Source organism: Nothoprocta perdicaria, unplaced genomic scaffold (genome assembly GCF_003342845.1).
Source record: "Nothoprocta perdicaria isolate Ctin4 unplaced genomic scaffold, notPer1 scaffold_72, whole genome shotgun sequence".
NCBI lineage: Eukaryota > Metazoa > Chordata > Aves > Tinamiformes > Tinamidae > Nothoprocta > Nothoprocta perdicaria.
The window spans coordinates 1,222,295-1,244,465 of record NW_020455999.1 but is presented as its reverse complement, the minus strand read 5'-3'; the positions used below and the strand labels follow the sequence as shown (position 1 = coordinate 1,244,465).

The 22,171-nt window shown below is 54.4% G+C and overlaps 2 protein-coding genes across 2 annotated transcripts in view; one reads left to right on the top strand and one right to left on the bottom strand.

The window, feature by feature from the left end:
* Positions 1–4,659: 4,659 nt before the first annotated feature.
* On the bottom strand, positions 4,660–16,522 carry KLHL17 (kelch like family member 17). The gene is made up of 12 exons (XM_026051003.1): positions 16,501–16,522; positions 11,299–11,538; positions 10,791–10,912; positions 10,070–10,291; positions 9,233–9,349; positions 8,680–8,893; positions 8,438–8,582; positions 7,713–7,880; positions 7,265–7,353; positions 6,489–6,562; positions 5,372–5,553; positions 4,660–4,892 (listed from the first exon to the last, which is right to left on the bottom strand). Exons 2-12 carry the CDS (start codon positions 11,507–11,509, stop codon positions 4,664–4,666), a joined length of 1,773 nt encoding a protein of 590 aa, XP_025906788.1. The 5' UTR covers positions 11,510–11,538; positions 16,501–16,522; the 3' UTR covers positions 4,660–4,663.
* Positions 16,523–16,703: 181 nt separating this feature from the next.
* The window catches only part of NOC2L (NOC2 like nucleolar associated transcriptional repressor), a 28,229-nt gene continuing 22,761 nt past the window's right edge, over positions 16,704–22,171 (top strand). Inside the window, exons 1-9 of the mRNA XM_026051076.1 lie at positions 16,704–16,723; positions 16,896–17,070; positions 17,574–17,705; positions 18,372–18,492; positions 19,035–19,125; positions 19,430–19,508; positions 20,031–20,141; positions 21,425–21,538; positions 21,895–22,083. Of these exons, the coding sequence (XP_025906861.1) occupies positions 16,704–16,723; positions 16,896–17,070; positions 17,574–17,705; positions 18,372–18,492; positions 19,035–19,125; positions 19,430–19,508; positions 20,031–20,141; positions 21,425–21,538; positions 21,895–22,083 (1,032 nt within the window). The remainder of the gene's footprint in view (positions 16,724–16,895; positions 17,071–17,573; positions 17,706–18,371; positions 18,493–19,034; positions 19,126–19,429; positions 19,509–20,030; positions 20,142–21,424; positions 21,539–21,894; positions 22,084–22,171) is intronic.

Below are 22,171 nucleotides of genomic sequence, written 5' to 3'. Positions count from 1 at the left end.
TAACAGATAATAGATAATAACAAATAATAAATAACAAATAACAAATAATAAATAATAAAATAATAAAATAATAAAATAATAAAATAATAAAAAATAAATATCCACAAATAATTGTGGATATTTGATAAAGAAAGCAACGCACAAAAGCAGCGAGGGACCACCAAAGATAAAGGTGCTTTCTCAAAAAAAGTGTTTTAGAAAAGCAAAATGAGAGCTATACAGTATCTTCCACAGCAAGACACACAAATCTCTTGCAGGGTGACTGTGCAGGGAACCCAAAAGCAGCTGCCCCTGGGGACTGCGAAGGCTTCCTCTGCAGGGCACTTGTAACAGCAGGAAAGCAGGTTGGAACCAAACAGGAGTTCGTTATGTGAAGCCTTATGGACATATTGGACTTGGTCCCGTTGGTTCCTCCTGGCCTTAAACTCCGTATTCGCCGCGTCTTGGAGCTGAAGTAACAACAGGAGCGGCAACAAAACTGTGGCGTGTGGTAAAAAAAATCACAGTGCAAGGATGAAGATGGCAGTAAAAATATCAGCACAGCCCCAAGGAGCTAGTTGTCGGAACAGGCAACGCTACCTGGAAAGGGTGGCTGATAATAGACGTGCCATAAAACCTGTCAAAGGCCTCCACGTGCTCAGCCTCTGCAAACAGCCTCTGCATCCCCATCTCCTTCCTGTCTTGCATGATTCATAGGATCATCGAATCACAGAGTGCTTAAGGTTGGAAGGGACCTCAGAGATCATCCAGTCCAGCCCCCTGCTCACGCAGGGTCACCCAGAGCACGTGGCAGAGGCTGCGTCCAAGTGGGTTGTGAAGATCTCCAGAGAAGGAGACTCCACAGCCTCCCTGGGCAGCCTGTGCCAGGGCTCTGGCACCCTCACGGTCAAGAAGTGTTTCCTTAAGTTCATTAACCAGCCAGAGCTGAGCCAAGCAGCAGGACATTCCCCTTGGGAGAGAAGCCCTATCCACAACAGCCCCGTTTTGAGAGCTGGAGCAGTCCCCAAGCTCTGCTCTGCCTGTGCAGGCCCACGAAGCAGCTCTCCAAGAGCAAGGAACGGCCCAAGAGCCACCAAAAACGATAGCAAAGGGCACCGGTTGTTCCATTTTTGCAGTAAAACGATGGGGAATGGGGCTTGGCCGCTGGCGAGGGCCGCTCTCCGCACGGGACCGGCTCCTGCCTGCGGGCACGATGCCCACGACAGCTGGAGGCCCAGGAGGCTGCTTCTCATCTGGATCACGTTCCCAGCGCAGGGGGAGGCTGCCTGCAGCGCTGGAGGCCGGGACACCCGGGGAGCCCAAAGTGCTCAACCAGGATTTGAAGCGGGGCCCCTAGAGCCCCTGGTCCAAGCCGGTCTCATCCCCGTGGCCTCTTCTTGCCCCAGCATCCTCGTCCCGTCCCCAGTAGCCTCCCTGGGTATAAAACACCCTGTTTTACAGCAGGGAGAGGAAGGGGGACCCCCAGCACCCGCCATGCAAGTCCTCTGCTTGGAGGCTCCTTCACCTCTGCAGAGCGATGGGAAGAACAGGCAGGAGAAAGGAAGGACAAGGAGGGCAGCGGGTGGGAGTCAAGAAAACATCTTTATTGTATACGTTGGCTTGTATTGCTTGGATCCCCTCCCCAACCCCACGTAGTGCAAAAAATTCAGAGAAACGGAGTTTTACATAAATAACTTACAGAGAAATCAAAACGCCGACAGTTTGACATGGAGAGGACGGGCTCTGCCTAGCAGCAAGGCCAAGAGAACCTCCCCCTGGGCCGGGCAGCGGCTCCCGCGTGGACTTGATGCTCCCGGGAAGGGACACGGCCACGCGCAGCCCGGAGCCACCACCTGCCTGGGGACGCACGGAAAAGGGCACGGGTGGAATTCTGGGCAGGGCACCACGAGTGCAACCCGGCCGAGAAACCACAGACGGTTGACAGTTCTCCTCCCTGCTGGGACGGGGTACTACACACACACACAGACACACACGGACGCACGCCCCCGGGCAAGGGGTGTGCAGCACCAGAAGCAAGTGCAGCCCCGGGATGGCCTCCCAGGGCAGATGCTGACACCTTGTGTCCACACAGTGTGGTTTGGGGTGCTCTGGACCCCCACAAGCTGCTGGGGAATCTAGTTCTCCTTTTCCTTCCCTTTTTGTTTTGTTCCCCGTCGCAGGAAAGCAGAGAGCACCTGCATAGTTAGAACATCAGAGCCCCCAAAGGGTCTCTCCTCCCCAGGCCGCTGCACAACAGGCTCGGTGGTGGATATTGCTCAGGACCACAAAGCTGCTGATCTGCTCCCTCAAGAGGCAGAGCCAGCTGTAAAATTGTCCAAAATTGCAACCAAGGGGATGCAGCAGCAGCAATGTCCTCCCCAACTAGTGGCATTGCTCTTGTCCTCTGCTCCCGTCACCTCCCTAGGGGTTCTCTGCATCGTCCCCTCCTTATTGCACGGTGCTGCCTTTGGCCTCTGGCTGGTCCCTGCTGTCCTTATTCCACCCCCTTGTTTTACAGGGAGGTCTCGGAACGTCAGGCCACGTCCCGGCAACCAGCACCATTCCCTGCCCACAGGTCCATGGCTCAGGGTGACACAACGAGGACCCGAGAGCCAGGGGCACCTTGAACTTACTGGTTGATGGGGATCCAGCAGAACGTTGAAGGACATTCCTGAAGAACATTCCTGGGCAGGAAAGGATGGACATCTCTCACGCATCCGAGCACGCAGCCAGGAGAACCAAGAGGACATGTCAGGGATGTCCTGCTCCGAACCAAGCAGGGAACGTGCACAAGCAGAGCCTGGATATTCATGGGGTGTCCCCTGCAACGTGCAGGAATGGGAATGCTGCAACGCTGCCAGGGTGCCAAGGCCTTGGCAAGGGAGAGGGGGGCTCAAAGCAGATTATAAATCTGCTTTAAAAGCCAGCAGATAAATAAATAAATAGAAATCTCCACAGTCTGAAAGCCAAGGCTGTGTGTTTGGGGAGAGGAAGGGGGAAAACAGCCTGGGTTTTGCAGAAGCAGCTGGAAGTCTCTCAGGTGTCCAACTTCAGGCACTGCACGTGGGCTTATAGAGCAGGATGGGCACCTGTCCAGGAGAGAGACTGTAGAAAAATTGCTCTTAAGTTGGGGCATCCGATCGTAGTAAAAATGCTCTTAAGTTGGGGCATCCCTATCTCTCCTCCTACTCTCCTTTTGCCTCCCTCCTTCCTCCCTAGGAAAGAGGAAAAAAACCTCTACCCACTTTTTAAAATTTAGCCCAAAAACTGTTGCAAGTGAAATCTAAGCCCTGTAAGTAGGAAATGGGAACGGGGAGGGGAAAAAGGATAAAAGAATAAATTAGAAAATGGCAAATTTTAACAGTATGGACTCCTTCCTCTATAATGTGGAGAACGCCTGACAGTATCTCTTGGTTCAAGGCTCACACACACACACACACACACTGCAGCATAGGCATTAAAGACACATCCAAAGCCACCACCCACAAGGTTCCATGGCTCAGGTGGGTCTAGAAATTGTGATTACAGCTCTAATTTATTCAACCTTTAGTTAATTAAAGTGGAGGCTTAATTGCCAGGAAGTTGCTAATTGCAAATGGTCCCTTCTATGCTCTTTTCACTGTACGTTTAGTATCTCACATACGCACATACACCCACACGTCCATAGAGAATACCTTTGAGAACACAACCACCGTCTCATCGACAATTAAAAAAAATAATTGTACCCATTTGCTGCCTTAAGTGCAGCTGAGATAGGGGAATACCATGAGAGCATAAAAAATAAATGGCTGTTAAGTCAATAAAACTTTTTAAAAATTGCATTCAAATAAGATAAAATGTGGAAAATAAGCAAATAATGCCAGGAACCCCCCTCCTTCTCAAGGTGGGACTGTTCTTTAAGAACCAAGACCTCTCCCTAAGCCCAGAACCTGCGATGCAGAGGGAGGCAGCCAAGAGGCCGCCCTGTTTCCAGTCAAACCGTGGACCAGGACCACGTGCAGAGAGCGGAGGCACCGACCTCGGAGAGCAGCAGTGGGATGTGAGCGAGATCGGGCATCCCGTCCCAAACGGTGTGAAGGAGACGGGAGCTGCCAGCTGCGGAAGCGGAGGGCTCGGGACGTGGCATCCTGCTTTAGCTCCATACCTTGCCTCCTCCAGGCCTCCTCCTTTAGTCGGGCTTCTCTTGCTCGTCTATTTTAAGGCATCGATTAGACACCGTTGAGAACCGTGCAGGGGTCTCGGAGTCTTTAACAGTGCGCGATGGCCCCGGTGCAGAGCGTGGCTACGGGGACATTCGGAGGAGCTCCCGTCCATTCCCAGCCCTGTCCTTGGCAGGGACGGCGCCACCTCGGCCGCAAGGCTCCCGTGCTCGGCACATGGCATCGGCGACGTCCATCCAAGCAGCAGCAACGTCCACGTTGTCCCCTTCCCAAAGGAAGCTTACGCCTCGGGGCGAGCGGTGCGATGGGTCCCAACGGAGCTGGGGCCTGGGAGAAGGGTCCTTCCCTGGGACCGCCGCGTGCGGAGCGGCCGCGGGCACCGGGATGGCGACGGCCCCGCGGGGCGCTGGGCACCGAGGCAGCGGCCGCAGCCTCCGCTTCCCTCCTAGAGCGACCGGCTGCCCCGCGAGACCCCCGGCCGGGCGCCGGCGGCCCCTTGAGGTAAAGCAGGACCTGATTCTTTGTCAAAGACTCGTCGAAGACACCGAGAGGGTGGGCGAGGAAGGAGGGGGGAAGTTGAGCAGTTCCAGCACGGCCACCCCGACGCTGCTGCGGCGCGTGAACATGCACGAGGCTGCCACCCACTTGTTGGTGCGCGGGTTGTACTTCTCGATGGAGTTCAGGCTGGAGCTGCCGTCGTTGCCACCCACCGCGTAGAGCCACCCGTCCATGGCCACCAGGTCGTGGGTGCTCCTGGAAGGACCGTGCAGAGACCGCGGGGACATGAGGCCAAACGCAGCGTTGTGTGCAGGGCACAGGGGAGCTCAGGGCTTTACACGGACCGGCCGGAGCCTGGCACCCTTCAGAAGGACATGCCCAGCCCCACAAATGCCCAGTGAACTGAACTGCCCAGGCTCAAGGAGCAAAAGACAGCAGCAGAGCACAGAACAGAGCGTCACATCTCCTCCTCCGACATCCCCCTCCACCAGAGGAGCATCACTCCTGAACAACAAGCCCTAGGAGCCTCAAATCCTTGGACTTCCAAGCACACATCTCCCTCTGGCAAGAAACACCTACCTGGCCTCAGCCAGTTATCCTGCCTGGTGCCCTACAGCCACAGCGAGGGCTGAGGACAAGTGCCTCCAGAGACAGACTGTCCCTAAGGTGCCCCGAGCCACGTGCCAGTCCCTCTCAGCGCAAAGCAGAGCCAGCGTTGGGACAGAGTCACTTACCTGCGGATATTCATGGGCGCCACGCTCTCCCACGTGTTGCTTTTGGGGTTGTAGCGCTCAACAGAGTTAAGGCAGCTGGTGCCATCGTTGCCACCGGCCACGTAGAGCATCCCCTCCAGCACAGCCACCCCTGCGCTGCTCCGGCGGCTGAGCATGTTGGCGATGGGCGTCCACGTGTTGATCTGGGAAGGAGCACGGGCACATCGTGAGCAACACAGACAAGTCGCTTGGCACCTCCCTGTGAGGCCAAACCCGCTCTAGCAGCTCAGCTTCTGGCATTCCAGTCACCCCAAAAAAGCTTTTTTTGGGGGGGATCTCAGTTCCTTATCTTCACCCAAAGGATCAGGGCCATCGGGCAAGTCAGGAGCAACCTCAGAGAAGTGCTCCTATTAGCAGAAGCGTTTAATTGCTAGCACAGATTAGGGCATCAGCTAAATGTCTTGTAGCACATTTGGCTTCTCAGCCACCAACACGCAGGGGCAACTTGGCTCTGCCGCTCAGCTGCAGTCAGGCTGCAGCATCCTGCCTGTGGATGCTGCAAGCCTTCTCTTATCCCTCCGAAAACACAAAATCTGAGAGATCTCAATGTCAAAAATGACAGAGAGAGGAGAATTCTGCTGCTAAAGCACAGGCGTGCACACCAAGTCTTGCCAGTCACTAATTCCCACAAGGCAGATCTTTCTACCCACTTCCAGAAATGCCTTTGAGGCTGGAGAACGTGGAATTCTGGGACTCCATCATTTCAGTGGTTCCAGAATCACTTTAAACTAAACCCAAATCGGAGTTTGCAGATAAAAAAAACCCCTCCCATTGGAAGACCTGCTGCCCCAGAAGGGACCTCTGCCGACAGGCTCGGGAAAGCACCGCGGCAGAGCCGCTGCGCGCGGCGCTCGCTCCGGGCTGTGCTCCAGCCCGGGCACGCAGCAGAGCTGCAGCTATTTCAGATCTCGGCGAGTCACAGCTGTGACTTCATTGCTCACCAAACACCTCTAAGAGGTTCTCTTGGGTATCTCCAGCAGCCTGGTGGGGCCCTCTGCTTTCCTCAGGACCCCTTGAGGCACCCACCAGGAAGGGATAAGGAAGAAGAGGTAGCTGGAAAACTTCATCTTGCACTTACCTGGGGCTCGTACTTTTCTACTGTGGCTAAGTGGGATGAGCTGTCATATCCCCCAACAGCATAGAGGTTGCCATCTGCAAAGGCAATCACACCACAATTATGCACCAAGCAGAGCTCTCGAGCCCCCACGGCCTCCCACAGCTCTTGTGTGGGTCCCACGTGGTACCAGCTCCACCACAGTGCAGGAGAAGCAGGGGAAGGTGACAGGGGACACGGCAGGTAGGGAGGCTGAGCTGGCGATGGAGGACAAGAGACCTCTCCATCAGCACTGAGCTGAAACCACAGGGCAGGGCAGGAGGGCACCCCACATAGGTCCAGCACCAGATGGGGAGAGGTACTTACATTACCCTACATCTGCACTGGACAATGAGGTGGTCAGTTCTCACACTGTATCCTCCTTGAGGACAGAATTCCAACAGCAGGGTCAGGAGCCATCCCAGCATTGAATTTACTATTGTGGCATACAGGTAATTTTGACTCTGCACAGCTATTTGGATCATCCCTTTCACAACAGAGGGGTAACAAGGTTTGCTCTTCCCTTTCAGGGATGGGACATCATCCACAGCCAGCCCTCTTGTTCCAATGTAGAAAGGAGACGGAGGAGCGGAGGAACAAGTCGGGAAGAGGGCTTCGGATCCCTTGGGACTTGGACCTGAGCTAAGGAATCTGATGAGGAAAGGGCAGGAAACGGAACAGAAAAACAACCAAAGGCACCACTAGAAATGCAAGAGATGGTGAGCATGGAAGTCCATCTGGTCCCCCGTGCCGTCACCCACCTAGTGTCGCCACACGGACATATCGTCTCCTGGTGCTCATGGCAGCGATGGACGTCCACGTGCCTGTCAGAGGGTCATATCGCTCTGCACTGCAGCGGGAAGGGACGGAGAGAAACACAGCGTGACATCAGCAAAGCCTCTGTCAAAGCTTCTGACACAGGTCCTCACAGGCAGCTCCCAAGGAAGCTGCTTCACACAGGGAAATCAGGAAGAAACGGGCAAGTGTCATGTTTTATTTTGACAGATGGCTATGAAATATTATGTTCCCCTTTGCCTAGGCTAAAGACACTGGGATCCTGCCTAGAATGGGGAAAACGGAGAGCTGAATTGCAATAAATCCTTTCTGGAGTTGGTTCTCTGGCCAGGAAAGGGCCTCACGGACCCTCCAGGTACCGAGTAAAGTGAATTTAAGAGCAGTAGGGGAACATGTAGCAAGGCCAACCCCTACCTGTTCAGGCACGAGGCTCCGTCGTACCCACCAGCCGCATAGAGGAGCCCGTGAAGTGCTGCTACGCCCAGGCAGCTCCTCCTGGTGCCCATGGAGACCTCGGGCTGCCAGGAGTTGGTGACAGGGTCATAGGACTCTACTGTGGCCAAGTCCGATGTCCCATCATATCTGCAGGAATTAAAAAAAAAAAAAAAAAAAAACATGTAAAAGCCGAGAAGCTTGGATTGCTGTGAGGCTGTGAGCTGGTCCCAGAGCTTAAGAATAGACCAGAGGCCAAGCAGGCACAGTCTGGCTCAGGTCTCTAGCGCTGTCCCTCTTCCCTGGGCCCAGCTTGTCCTAGGCTAGGTGCCCCAAGGCACATGCAGAGCCCCTAGGTGAGCTTTCCTGCTGCCCTGCAAAGAAACCAGGTCTCAGAGGGCCCTGCACACCGGATCAGAGGTGGGCTGGGGATCAGCAGGCTCTTAACAGCCTGCAGCTAAAGCTGGAAATGGGGAAATAAGGGGTGTCTAGGATTCAGCCACCACCAGAGCCACCAACCCATCGCGCTGAGCAGCTGGGGCAGGAAAGCAGCTTCCAGCTGCTGCTGCTCCTGCTTTAGGAGCTCCGGGATGTCTGATCTCTCCATTAGGGTGGTCCTGCTGTCCCTGTCGGCTACCAGAGTGGCCTTTGGCCATCCTCACCCCCAGCTTTGCTCGAAGGCCATCTGCACAGAGCTCCCTCCTTACCCGCCCACGGCATACAGCTTGTTCCCAATGGCAGCAACGCCCACTCTGGCCCTGCGAGTTGACATGGAGGCCACCATGTGCCACCGGTCCGTCCGGGTGTCATAAGCCTCACAGTCCCCGTGGATGGCGAAAAGGCTCCCCCCACCTGCACACGGGAGGGCAAAGAGAGCAAAGGACAGTGCAGAGGCCCGGGGAAGCGGCGCGCGTGCAGGGCGAGCACCCTCTCCCCAGCAGCGCCTTACCCACAGCGAAGAGCACCGTGCTGGCTCCCTCGCAGCGCCGCGGCCTCGTCCTGCTGTTGCTGAGGACCCCTCGCTGCTCCGGCATGAGGTGGTACTTGAGGGCTTCGATGAGCAGGTCCTTGCACTCCGAGTGGTGCCGCACCAGCAGCTCCGTGTCCACGTTGCTCATGAGGAAGTCCCGGCTCAGCAAGGGCAGCCGCACGCACTTCATGAGCTGAGGGCAGAGCAGCCGTGCCCCATCAGCAGGGCTGCAAGGGTTTGGCGTCGCCCCAAAGCCCCGGGGACCCCGCTGAGGCTGGTCCGCATGAAGATGTCACCCTGCTTGCTTGGCAAAGGGCACCCCCATCCAGCAGCAATTGGGCCTTAAGAACCCTGCACAGCCAGGAACCCTCAGCCTGGCAGTGCCACCACCCAAGGGGACTTGCTGTGACATGGCAGGGCTCAACTGTCCCTTCCTCTGGCCACAGAGCAGCTTCTCCAGCCCTGTATCCACCCAGACCAGACAGTGGGAGCTGGTGGGGTGGAACGAGGCCACCTTCCCCAGCAGGCTCACCCTGGGGACATGCTGCCTTCTGCTGTCCACATCATGCTTGACCCAGCTGAGCACAGCCCGATACACCTCCTCTTCTGAGGGCACGTTGAGGCTGTCACTAGAAATGAGGTCCAGCACCTGCAGAGGGAGATGGCAAACGTTATCTGGCACAGTTTGGGAGCAAAGGGCACATTTACACACATCTGAGTAACCCAACAGCATCAGCAGAGGTAGGGAGCCCACCTTCCAAATGCTGCTGGCTGGGGGGACAGCTCTGCCCCGGGTGCTCACTCGTGGTCCCTGCCTCTCTGTCAGAAGCTGTTGCATCGCTGACACTTCCAACAAACATCAGTGAGACCAGGTGGACGCCTGGGCTTACTGCCCAGGGCTAGCACCTCACTTCAGTATGCCATGGGATGGAGCCTGGGGCCTTGGCTGTTCCCACTACACTGACTTTGCCTGGCAATGACAGCAGTGGTGGAGCAGGTGGGGACATTGCCCATCTCCCTCTGCCCCAAAAGGACGAGAAGAAGTGTTTGCACCCAGGTAAGGGACCATACAGAGCTCGGTGATGAAGGGCATGGGCTGGACAGGTGCCCAGTGCACATCTGCCTGCAGGCAGCACCAAGCCAGGGACCATTCTGTTCTCCCTATTACACAGGAGATTAAGTTCTCTGCTGACAGCATTTTCCCCCATATTTTCCCCCATCAAACAGAGGGAACGAAGCCACAGCACCTGGGTACAGTCTTGCTGCCAAGCTCTGCCCTCCTAACACAGGTTCCTGGGGATCTCAACTGTTCCTTCCTGAAGGAAAGCCTTGCCAAGAGCTGCGTTTACATCCCCATCAGCTGCCTTACCTGCTTGAGAGGCAGCAGCATGAACTCCTCCGTCTTGGACACCTCCACAAAGTGCTGGAGGACGTACTTGTGCGCAGACTTGAGGAGGTCGCTGCAGGAGTGCGTGTCCGCAAAGCCCCGGATGCCCAGGCAGTTGGACGGGTCGAGCTGGCTGAGGAGGAACTTGCAGCAAGCATCCCGCACACCATTGAGCTGCAGCAGGCTGGCGGCAGGAAGGAGAGTCTGGTAGTGGAAAAGGACAGGGAAAAGGGGAATTTCCAGAGCCAAAAAAAAAAAAAAAAAAAAAAAAAACCCTCAAAAACCACTTTCAGCTTGATCTCCCTGCAGGTCAACAGCAGGACAGGCTCACGGAGCACCTTCATGCAAACAAGCACATAAAGGACAAAACACTCTTTGCTTCCAACAGGACTAAGCTTAAGAAGAGCTAGGAGAGACATCCATACCCCCCACATAAGGCCAAGAAAACAGCAGAAGAACTGCAGATGCCCAGGACCAGACTTGGCCATCACAGAGTGCTTGGAGCAGCTGTTCCCAACCACAGCGTTCGCAGGAGCCACATCCAACAATCGGGGAAGCAGATAAAACTCCCTGCCCACTGCAATACACAGTGTGTGTGTCACCACAGCGTGACAGCTCGAAGTCCAAAGCAGAGGGAGCCCCCAGGGGACGTGTCTTGTACGGGACGGCTTTGCGGAGAAGAGAGATTTGGGAGGGCTCCTACCTGCACATTCCCCTCGCCCACCACAATCTCGGCTGTGTAAGCGTATTGCACCAGCTGCTCCAAAGCCTGTGGGTCAATATCGTGCAGCGTCACATGGGTCTGGCGGCTCTCACTCATCTCATCTGGGACAACACAGATACAAGACATGAATGAAGCCCCGCAGCAGGAGCGCTCACCCGCAGGAAGCCTCAGCTGTGCGTGGGACAGGCCACGTCCTCCTCCAGAGCCCAGCCGAGGAAGGTGTCCCAGCTGGGTCGCAGCAAGGAGCAGCGGCAGGGAGCTCTAGGGAACGGGCTCCGTGTCTGCAGGACGGACATCGAGATACCTGTGCAGGGGGTTACGAGCAAAGGGCTTCATGGAAGGGCCGCACACGAGGAGCGCAGACCACAGACAGGCACAATATTCCACAGGGACGGGCAGCAGGAACGGGGAGGGGGAAAGTTTGCAGGGGAGAGAGGGTTTCAGAGCGGCAATACCCTGATGAGGGGCAAGAGAGGACGCTACTTGCTTGTGAACATGGCGTGGAAGTAGGGGCTGCACGAGGCCAGCACCACCTTGTGAGCCTTGATCTCCTTGGGGCCCACGTGGAGCACGATGTCGCAGAGCAGCCCGCGCTGCCGCATGCGGTTCATGCACACGAAGGCGTCGTGGTAGTGCCGCTTGGAGTTGTGCGAGACGCTGTGGCCGTCGCGGCTGAGCAGCTGCACGCCGCCTTCCATGGCCGCGGGGCTCTGCCCTCCCGGCGTCACTGGTACGGGGGGGAAAACAGAGCGTTAAGCAGGTAGGAAACGGCTGGGCTCGAGGTGGGGACCTCCTCGGAGTTGCCCCTTCTCCAAGCTGGGCTAATGTTGGGCATCGCCGTGGTGTCACCAGGTGGGCACTGATCAAACGCAGCTTAAATAAACCACTAGGGCCAGCAAATATGACAGCCCCTGCTAGCCTAAGCATAAAAAATAACCCGGGAATCCCGTACTCTAAGATGCCAAAGGGTTTTTCACAAGTGTTGGCTCTTCTCTCACAGCTCCAAGAAGGTGTCAGGGGATCTGTAACACCCTTGTCACCTTTCCTGCACCCACACAGGCCAGGCAACCCCAGCAGAGTTGGACAGTCCCAGTATGGATCCCTCAGACCTGGCGTTTCTCTGTCCATGCCATTTTACCTTTCAGGCCTCTTTCTGAACGTTCATGGGCACAACTGCGCAAAAACACCCAGCCCTTCCACACTGTGGAGTCCAGGGAAGGGGACAGGAGTGTAAAACAGACCATTTGCAGGAAAAAGAAATAAAAGAAAACCAAACATCACCTCAACAAGGTACCAGGTTGTGCAAAGACGCTTTCTCTTTCACGCCGTGTGTATCTAAGTGACTCGCTGTGTTTTGAAAGGCATTTGACACCCTGGCTGGCAGCAGCACCCAAAGGAAAGGTGGGCGAGTGAGGAGAGAAAGAGCACGCAGCAGGAGGAGGAAAAAGAGGCAGCTCAAAGGAGATAAAACAGAGGCCGCATGCGGCACTCGGGGCCCCCGCATCGGGAGAATCCCCGTGTTCCTCAACACCTACACGGTGCCAGCCGGGCTCAGCCTAAAAATAGGAGCCCCGGCCTGCTCGGCGCGATCGGAGCCGTCTGTTCATTTTTAAATAGTGGTTGTAGCACATAGGAGAGGGACAGGGAGGGAAAAAGAGGAGTAAACAGCTTTCCCGAACGGGAGGGAGGCCTGCGATGCCCTCTCCTGTTTGCATCCCCACGAGCAATGCGGGATTCCTCAGTGGGGAAGGCGCACGGGGACCCAACAGGAGCAAGGGCTGCCAACGTTTTCCAGCAGGAAAAGTGGGAAACGGCTGCGCCCTCAGAAGGATGGAAGATGGCACAAGGCAGCTGGTCTTCTCCCTCCTCCCTCAGTCGAGCTTGTGGGAAAGCTGCCGCATTCCTAGGACACCCTAGGCACGTTAATTACGTTAATTAACGACTGCAGACAGCGGCACGTGAGAGGTGCCTGCACACAGGCAGTTTATAACTATTAGCATCTCTACCCAGGCTCAAGAGCTCAAACTCCAGGCCTGGTTCAGCGCTGGAGAGCAGGCTCTGCTCACCCTCCTTCATCCCATCCCCAGCTGCCAGCCTGAGGGTTTTCCTGGCCTGATGGAGCTGTTTTTCCCTTTTCAATATGCTGCTGGGCACACACCTCCCCATCAGCATGTTGGTCATGCCGAGCTCAAATCCAGAGCGCTCCCGCTGCCCTCCCGCGCTCCTGATGGGAGCTCCGGGCTCGGCAGAGCAGCAGGACGTAACTGGGGCGATGCAGGGCAGGACAAGCAGGGAGACAACGGGATTGATCTCCCTGTGCTGGATGCCACGCGGCTCGTGGGCCCTGGCAGCGAGCGGAGGGCACAGGAGACTCAAGGTTACTGCGATGCCAGCGCATCCGCTGCAGCGTTTCCAAAGGGTCCTGAGTGCCGGGCTCTCTTCCCAGCCCTGCCACTGAGTCACTGCACAATTTGGGGGCAGGATCAAGCAGGATGACATTCGTTTCCCTTGCAACGCATCCGAGTGGAGAAACAACCCACGACCACCCCACGCCAGCCCAACGGCGGCCTCCTCGCTACCTGCCAGCCCTGCAGCTCGGCGGCTGCCGACGGGACCTCGGAGCATTTCCTGACCTTCCTTCCCAGGAAACGAACGTCTGTCATCCCTGCTACGGGTGGATTAACAGGCAGAAGTGCCTGTACCACGGGAGACAGCAAAACAGCGTCCGGAGCTCCCGTAAACACGAGCCTGGTTTTGTGGAGCATGCAGCAGTGGGAGCGCACGTGCTGTGCATCGGCTATCATGGATGCAGGGGCTGACTTATAATAATTCCTAGGTTATGGTAAAAAAAAAAAAAAAAAAAGAAGAAAAAAGAGAAAAAAAAAAAAGAAGGCATTTGTTTGGCTCCTCTGCGACCGAGCATGGCCATGCATAACAGCCCTGTTAATTAATGCAAATGATCCCTGCCCAAAGGGAGGTCTGTTCTCTTTGCATAAAAACCCCTCATATTTTGCTGAGACTGAAAGGAAATGCTCTGAGCAATAAACAAGGAACAGAGGATCCTCCGGGGAAAGGTTCAGAGCCTGCCCTTTCTCCAGGAAGACCTCGGAAAATGGCCTTTTGTTGACATGGAGATTTTGTGGCTGCTGGATGAGGAGAGCACAATGACACATCCTGTGCAGCTGGCCAGATGTTGGGGGACAGTCCCTGCCGTGGAGAAGGTGACATTCCCTACTCCAAGTAGGGCATAGAGTCCTACCTGGACAAATTTAATTCCTTAAATTTGTCATGTGCCTCTCGCTGTGCTGAGGGAGGAAGCAAAGGGACCTCCTGGGGGATGGCAAGCCCTGTCCCCTTGCTGGCTTCACAGCCAGCCTCACATCCTCCAAAACACACCCTGTGCTGCAAGAAGCCTTTGATTTCTTCTGCTGCTCACAGCTAGATGCCAGGCAACACAGCCACGCAGCAAAAGCAACTGAAGGAGCTGCTTGAAGCTGCAGATGCAGTCCCTGCTAGCACAGGATCACCTATAGAGAGGCAAGGAGAGCAAGCGCTGACTCAAATAGGACTTGAATGCAACCTGGGACAAAAGGGGCTGGCATTCCCAGCACCAGCTCTGCCTTCAGAGGCATCAGCAGGGACAGAAGGAGCAGGAGGTTGGCAGCTTCAGACAGCCCAGGGTGAAGGCTCGGACACCTAGCAGCCCTCTGCTCCTGATGAATATGGCAGAAGACATGAGTGCATCCAGAACGCACAAGCCTGGAGAGCTGCAGGGACAAATGGTTATTCTGAGCATGCATGTGAGCCTCAGACGCTTCCCTCCACGCTCCTCCCTTCCCATTTTTACCCCAAGGAGCTGCAGAGTCCCCATTAAAGGCTCAGCTGCAGCACCTGCTGCCCACAAATCTGCCTTCTGCTCCCCAAAGCCCCACGCTGCAGGCAGGAGGGCACAGCTCGTGCCATGCCTGCCAAACAGCGAGATTAATCCCCTCTCAGCCAGCCTCGGAGCAGCGCAGGGCACCAGCACAGGCGGAGCTGAGTCTGCAGGGCTGAGAAACCCCAGCTCACATTAGGTTTTCTATTTTTTTTTTCCCCTTTTTAATGAATTAGGCATAACTGCCACGCGCTGAATCCTCCCGTCTAGACATCTGCAGAGAAGAGACAAGCTGCCAGCGAGGATGTGGCGCCGGGCGAGGGGGTGGGGAGGCCGGGGCAAAGCTGCACGCAGCTCCACAGCACCGCGGCGCTGGCTCCACGCGAGGGGGAACGTTCAGCACCTCGACCCGCCAAGGGTCTTTGGGCAGCTCAGCCGAAAGGGTTTGCAGCTCCCGAGAGATTGCAGCCCCTCTGCGGAAGGATTGCCACTGGAGATGCAATCGGGCGGTCCCCAGGCACAGGAGGCTGGGGGGCATTTCTCCTTAAAGCCTTGCCCCCTTCTCCCTGGCTGTCTTGTTGGAAGGGCAGCATGAAGTTGCCCTGTTAGCCCAGCCTATGCTCAGAAGAGCCTCTAGCACACACCTTCAGTTCAGCCTCCACCTGGGGTGTTTTGCACCAAAAATGGTGCAGCTCTCCAGCCGCAGCGGGATGCGAGGGCAGCCCCCCCAGTTCAGCCCAAACACACCAAAGCCAAAGCCCTTTCCCACCGCCAGCGACCAGAGACGTGGGCCCCGTCGGAGCCGCCCAGTGCCCCCAGCAGACACTGGGATGGAAACACTGCCATGCCCAGCGCTGCTCGGTGGTCCGTACAGTGCCAAGCCTCTGCAGACGGGCATCAAACCCCCTCTGCAGACATTTAAGAGCAATAGCTGGCAGCATCAGTTGCCCTGTCCATCACTGCGGTGGCCCCGATCTCCCCCTAGCCCCTCTGTGACAGACACCTCCATCCTCGAGGCGTTTTCAGGCGTGTAAGCAGAGAAAGGACCAGAATGCTCCAATCTCAGCCCGTATGGGAAAAGCTCGATATTCCCAGCTCCCGGATTTGCCCGGGAGCTGCAAAACCCTCCGGGAGCAGCCACTCCAAGGGGGATCGCGCCTTTTACTTGCCTGCTGTGCAATAGGCGGCAGCGGGCGGCCCAGAACGGGTCGTCACCGCTCGCCTGGCACCGAGACCGGGGCGACGGGCACGGCCGGGCTCCGCGTGACGCAGCGCGGAGGAGAAGGGTGAACGCGGAATCCGGCGGCGGGACCCGGCGGCCGCGCCAGGAGGGGGGCACATCATAAAAATGACAGGGCCTGTGCCCTCCAGGGGGGTCTCCGGGGATGCCACGGGCCCCCCGTGGCGCCCCTTGGGCACCCAGTGGGATGCTGCCGGATCCAGGATGCGGCCGGATCCAGGATGCGGCCGGATCCAGGATGCGGCCGGATCCAGGATGCGGCCGGATCCAGGATGCTGCGTGGGACGCGCGGTTCCCTAAGGATCCCCGTGGGATCCCTGCAGGAGCAGGGGAGCCCGCAGGACCCTCCTCCTGCTGGATCCTCCCTCAGGGCGGGTGAGCCCGCCGGGCTCCGCGGAGGCCGGAGCCTCCCGGTTCGCCCCGCTCCATCCCGGGTCGCTCCAAGGGGCTGCGCTTCCCTTCGCTAACGGGCTCCGTGAGGCGGCAGCGGGCGGGGGCTCCAGGCGCTCCCCCCCCCTCCCGCCGTGGGGAAGGATGCGCGGGATAACGGGAACCGCATCCCGCCGGCTACTCACGGCTCTCGGCGATGCTGCGAGCGGGGGCCGCGGCGGCTCCTCCCTCACCCGGAATAACCCCCCGGGCCGGGGCCGCTCCGCCCCGCTCGGGGCCGCGATGGGGGCGGGCGCGGCGCCCCCCCCGCCCCGGCCCCGCCGCGCCCGCCCTGCGCGCCGCGGGGGCTGCTGGGAGCGGAAGCGGCGCGCGCGCGCGAGGCGGCGGCATGGCGGCCGCCGGCGGGAGGTGAGGAGGGGGCCGCCCGTTGGAGCCCCCCAGGGCCGCGTCGCCCCCCCGGGGTCCCCTGGGTGGTGGGGGCGGCCCCAGGGACCCCCCGTGGGTGGGAGCCGCGGCCCCAGGGACCCCCCGTGGGTGGGAGCCGCGGCCCCCCGAGCACGCGCTGCTCCTTGTCCCGCAGGAGGAAGGGGAAGGCGTCGGAGCACAAGGACCAGCTGTCGCGGCTCAAGGACAAGGATCCCGAGTTTTATAAGTACTTGGAGGAGAACGACCGCGCGCTGCTCAATTTCGACGCTTCGGACAGCTCGGAGGAGGAGGAGGACGGAGGGGTGCACGTGCCCCCCGACACGCTGGAGGTAGCGGCCTGGTGGTTGCAGCCACGTGAGGTGCTCAGCTGCGCAAGAACTGGGTCTGTTTGGGCCTAAACCGGCTCCGGAGGGGCCGCCCTAGTTAGGCCGCAGTCTAATGAGCTGCAGCAGTGCGGGCAGTCCCAAAGTCAGCTTTGGATCCGAACCGAGCATGTTTAATACCAAAGGAAAAGCCTTGGAGTGTTATTATTTCCTCATGGCTCTATCTTATCTCGTTTCCTAATTATAAGTTCTTTTGCTTCCAGGGGTATGCTTTCTCCTTAACATTTTGGTTATTGCACGTTGTATTTATAGAGCAAAGTAGCAGGCGTGGTGTGGTTTTTTTCTTTTTAACATAAAATCCATCTTTTTTTGTTGCTGCGTTATAGGGTTGAGAACAGCCTGAGTAGAATTAACTGCCTTTCTTGGAGCCCACAAGTACCATCAGTTGCTATTCGGTGTAATAAATGGGTGTAAAAAAGAACCTTTCTCAGTGTTGTTAACTTCTCTAGGAAGCAAGCGATGATGAAGAAGAAGAAGATGAAGAAGAAGAAGAAGAAGAACGCACGGCAGTTAAAAAGAAGAAAGTTGATTTCATCCCTGTGAGCATGAAAATGGTTGAAAGTTGGAAAAAGGCTGCTGAAGTAAGCACAAAGATGGAACACAAGGCATTTGTGTGTTCTAAGACACTGTTCAAAATCTACCATGAGCTTTAAAAGAGCAACTTTTGGTTTATTCTTTAAGGTTTATGGTAAACTTTTAGTTTATTCTTACATTCCTGTTTAAGAGAAGGGGATGTAAAGTTATCTTCAAAGTAATTTTGCTACTTTAATATGACTTGTCTCTGCAGTTTGTGTTTGGGCACACATGGAATTTCCGCACTCCATGTGAGGGAGAGGCTACAAAAACTCAAGTGACTCAGAAGAGTCAGAATTATTCCATTTCTGTTTGCTCATCCCATTGCTTGCACCCGAGAGCTTTTTAGAGTCCCGTTAGAGCAGTATTGGGACACTTGCTGCTCCTGACTGGGATAGGGAATATAAGGTAAAAGTGGGAATTGCTTACAGCCAAGTCAGTGCTTTTCAACCTCCCACCAGTTACAAATTTTAAAATCTGTTTTAGAGCAAGTGAAAGCTGCTAGCGGTTGTTAACACTTTTTTTTGATATTTTTCCTACCCATTAAAAGATGGAGTTAATTTGCAATCAAAGTTAAAATATATTTCCCTGCTCCTGTTCTAGTTAAGTGCCTCATAGTTATAGAATATTGCTTGCTTTTTCCTCTTCTGTAATCCATTTTCCTCTTTCTCCAGAGGCGATTAACACCAAAACTCTTCCATGAAATCACTCAAGCCTTTAAAGCGGCTGTAGCAACCACCAAAGGTGATGACGGTGGGGCTGATCCCAGCAAATTCCAAGTTACTGATGCTGCAGGTGAGTTTACCACACCTGAAGTCACTTGCTGGGCAAGGTTAGGTTATTGGAAAGCAGCAAGGATAAGTGCTGGCTGGTGTTGGCTTCTCCTTTTACAGGCTGCACTTAACACATGCCATCCTTAATCCTTTCTTGCCCCTAAAAAGGGCTCATTTGGTTTTATTTTCTGTAGAATTTCTTTGTTCAGTACAAGGCGCTGCACAGAACTTGCTTGTCTGTTGCTGTGACTGTTAAAGAAAAAAATACCCATCCATTCCTAGTCATGAGTTGGACTTCTGTCCTGGCTTGTGCTGTTTCTTAAGAGGGCAAAAAGATGATTCCTTTTCCAGAAAACTGTCAGTTGTGATCCTGTCATTCAGATAGAATTGTAGGGAAAAGGCAAACTGATATTTTAAGGAAGCTTTTGGGAACTTCCTTGTTCTGCTGTAAGAGTTGCTGGCTTTAGCTCCTGATCTTCCAGATTAGATGAGAAACCAGGAATAAATGGAAAATAGCTTGCAAGTGATTAATTTTACGTTATTATTGTTATTATTTTAAACCAGTGTTCAATGCCTTGGTGTCGTTCTGCATCCGGGACCTATTCAGCTGCCTGCAGCAACTTCTCCTGTTTAAAACCCCAAAAAGCAAACTAAAGTAAGTCTGAGGGGATCTGAGAACGGCAGGTGAGAGTGTACTGCTTGGGCTTGTTCAGCCTTGAAACCTATCTGAGAAAGTGGGAAAAAAAAAGTCAATCTTTCAAAAATATTTTTTGCTCCAGGGCAGTTATTCCTGATTTCCCTGTTGCAGCTGAAAGGAAGGTTGAACTAAACTGTGAGTTCCCATCTGGTGGTGAGCTCTGTGGCCATAGCAAGGAGGTGAATTCACCATGCTGAAGTCTTTCATTTTTTTTGTTACATTTTCTTTTCTATTTTTTTTTTTTTTTTGTTTTAATTTTTAGAATGGTCCTCCCTTCTACCAGCCCACTTTGGAGCAAGCTGCGACTGGATATAAAAGTATACCTGAGCTGCACCATCCAAGTAAGAAACCTGAGGGTGTTTACACTTTCACCCTGTGCATAACTGGGCTTTTATTTAAGATGTGGTGGCTTTTTGCATCTGCCAACACCCTGACTAAAAGTAGAGCATGACCATCAAGAAGACAGTTGAACTAGAAAATGGTGTTTGTAGCCTCAGGTGCTCTTGAAGAAGCAGTTACTCCAGTTTCAGGATGACTTCTTGGTCACTGTGGAACTGGGACTTTAGCTCTTGTTTCTGAGGCTTTCGCTGTAGTGGAAAGTAAGATTCGCCTGCAAAGGCTGCTGCTTTGCACTGCATCTTGTTAAGGTTTTGTGCCTTGGGCACCTGCAACTTGCAGGTTTAGCCTGCAATTTAATTAGCCTGCAGTGAGCCTGTTTCGTTCCTGATATTGATGGAGACTTGTTTGGGCTCACTTATGGGGAGGGGTGCCTCTCCAGGCTTTTGGTACCATGGAAGTACTTGAAAAAGCAGAGGTGATGGGGATTACAGACTGACTGGTGTCGTGTTTTGCTTTCCCCATAGCTGCTGTCTTGTTTAACAGAAGCCTCTGTCGGAGCAGCCGTCCTTCAGCACGTTAACTCCATCGTTCCTTACTACTTGTCCTTTCCAAAGCAGTGCCGTATGCTTCTCAAGGTAAGGTGAGGTGATCTTAGATCGGAGGTATTTCCTCTACCCTTTCACATTAATCTCTTGTGGTGTTTGGGCTAATTTGCATGACACTCCAGTGTCGTGAAACCCTCTTCCCTTGCTTTTCCTTCGATCCCAGAAAGGATTGATGCCTCTTAGGCCTTCTGGGTGCCACGTGCCTCCCCTCAGTGAGGTGAGGGGAGTGGGCATGTGGCTCTGCATGTAGTTGCTGCTAGTCCCTCTGCAGAGTGACGTGGAGGTGTTCTGGGGAAGCTGTCTCTCTGCTCATCCCAGATGGAGAAATTGCTGCTTGTATGCTGAGCCTGGGTATACATCTGTGATAATATTTCACCGTCAGGAACTGGGCGTGGAATATTTGCGGCAGTTTAGTCACAGCTGTTGAGTGCTTAAGAACAACAAAGCAGAGAGGCGTGGAGGAGCAGAAGAGGGCAGCAGGATGACATTTAAGTGAAGGGCAGCAGCACAACATTTAGATTAATACGGGAATCCTTTGACACTAATGATGGTTAGCATAAAATGATGAGAGAGACCTATGCCTTATATCTAAAGGTCTTTGCTAAGTGTTACAGTAGGAAGGTATGTCCAGCCCTGCAGTGTAGCCAGAATCTTCTAAGTTCTCTAGAGCTCATTAGTGGAGATAGCAAATCAGAACTAATTAGCTTAAGTGCCAAGGAAAATAAGTAAATCCAGAAAGCACACTTGATTCTGTTCAGGGGAGATCAGGGCTTATCTTTAGGAGCTTTGTTAGAGAGACTGGAGTATGGTATTCATGTCCAGAATTGCAGTATGACTCCTGGTGGGCAGTTACTCAAGTTGGTTGTGCCTTAGGTGTTGCGTGTATCCTGTGCAGTTAGTGGGAGACATCCGGATAACATCCCTAGGATTAAAGGAATTACTGCCCCAAGGTTTTAGTGTGTTGTCTTCTAGGAATAGAAAAGGAATGTTTTCAAAGCCTAGGAGATTGGAGCAGATGCCAAGGCTCACATCTATAGCCAAAAGCTTAAATCCGTGCTTGGGTGTGTAAAGCCAGATGTGTGCGTTCTCAGAGGTGCTAACTTTGGACATTTCCCTCTGTACTCGTCGTGGGAACACTGGCCTTAACCTTTTGTGTGGTCTCCCATCTAGAGTATGAATTTCTCTTGTGTATTCCATGACAACAATCGTCTGTTCTCATCACCTTCCTCTTCCCCTGTGGTTTTGTGTCAGTCTCCTGTTATGAGGAAAGACTTTTTCTCCTTCACTTATCTGCATCTTCTTTTCCTTTCCAGCAAACAATTCATCTGTGGAGCACAGGTGAGGAAACAGTAAGAGTATTGGCCTTCCTAGTGCTGAACAAGCTCTGCCGCCACAAGAAGGACATGTACCTAAGTCCTTTGCTCAAGGTGAGCCTGGTACTTGCCTTTTTTTCTGCAACTCTTCTTTCCCAGGTGATATGCGAATGCCTTAGGCTACAAGATGTAGCCTGCAAGGCAGGGCAGGTACTAGAGGTAATGCTGGCTACACCCAGAAGATAATACAGGGAAGAAATTATGTGCGAGTCTGAAGAGTGAGATCCTTCATGTTCTCACAGCTGTTCCTGCTGGAGGGTCTCAGTTATTTTTGTCTGTACCTTCAAAAAACTTGTATAAGTAACACTGGTTTCGTAGCTTTGTAATACTTGAGGAGGAGAAGGCTGGTGAAAGATTGTTCTAGTTGCAGCTGTTTTATGAGGTTGTGTCTTGTCCTCTTTTTCCCCCAGCAAATGTACATTGCGTTTGTGAAGAATTCCAGATTCACATCCCCCAATGTCCTGCCCATGATCAACTTCATGCAGCGCACACTGACAGAGCTGTATGCCCTGGATACACATGCCTCCTACCAGCACGCCTTCATCTACATCCGTCAGCTTGCCATCCACCTGCGGAGTGCCATGACCATAAAGAAGAAGGTAGGAGCCCACCAGGGCTTTTGTGGGAAATATGTGGAGAAGGGAAAATTACAGCAGTGTGAGGCTTTCCGTGATGACTACAAAGTCA

Excerpts from the sequence above, each read along its gene's own strand:
- KLHL17 (XM_026051003.1), bottom strand. The coding sequence starts at position 11,509 with ATGGAAGGCGGCGTGCAGCTGCTCAGCCGCGACGGCCACAGCGTCTCG. Across the intron at positions 8,583-8,679 it reads CACGGTGCTCTTCGCTGTGG|GTGGGGGGAGCCTTTTCGCC; the intron begins GTAAGGCGCTGC and ends TCCCGTGTGCAG. Across the intron at positions 7,354-7,712 it reads GGAGCCTCGTGCCTGAACAG|TGCAGAGCGATATGACCCTC; the intron begins GTAGGGGTTGGC and ends TTCCCGCTGCAG.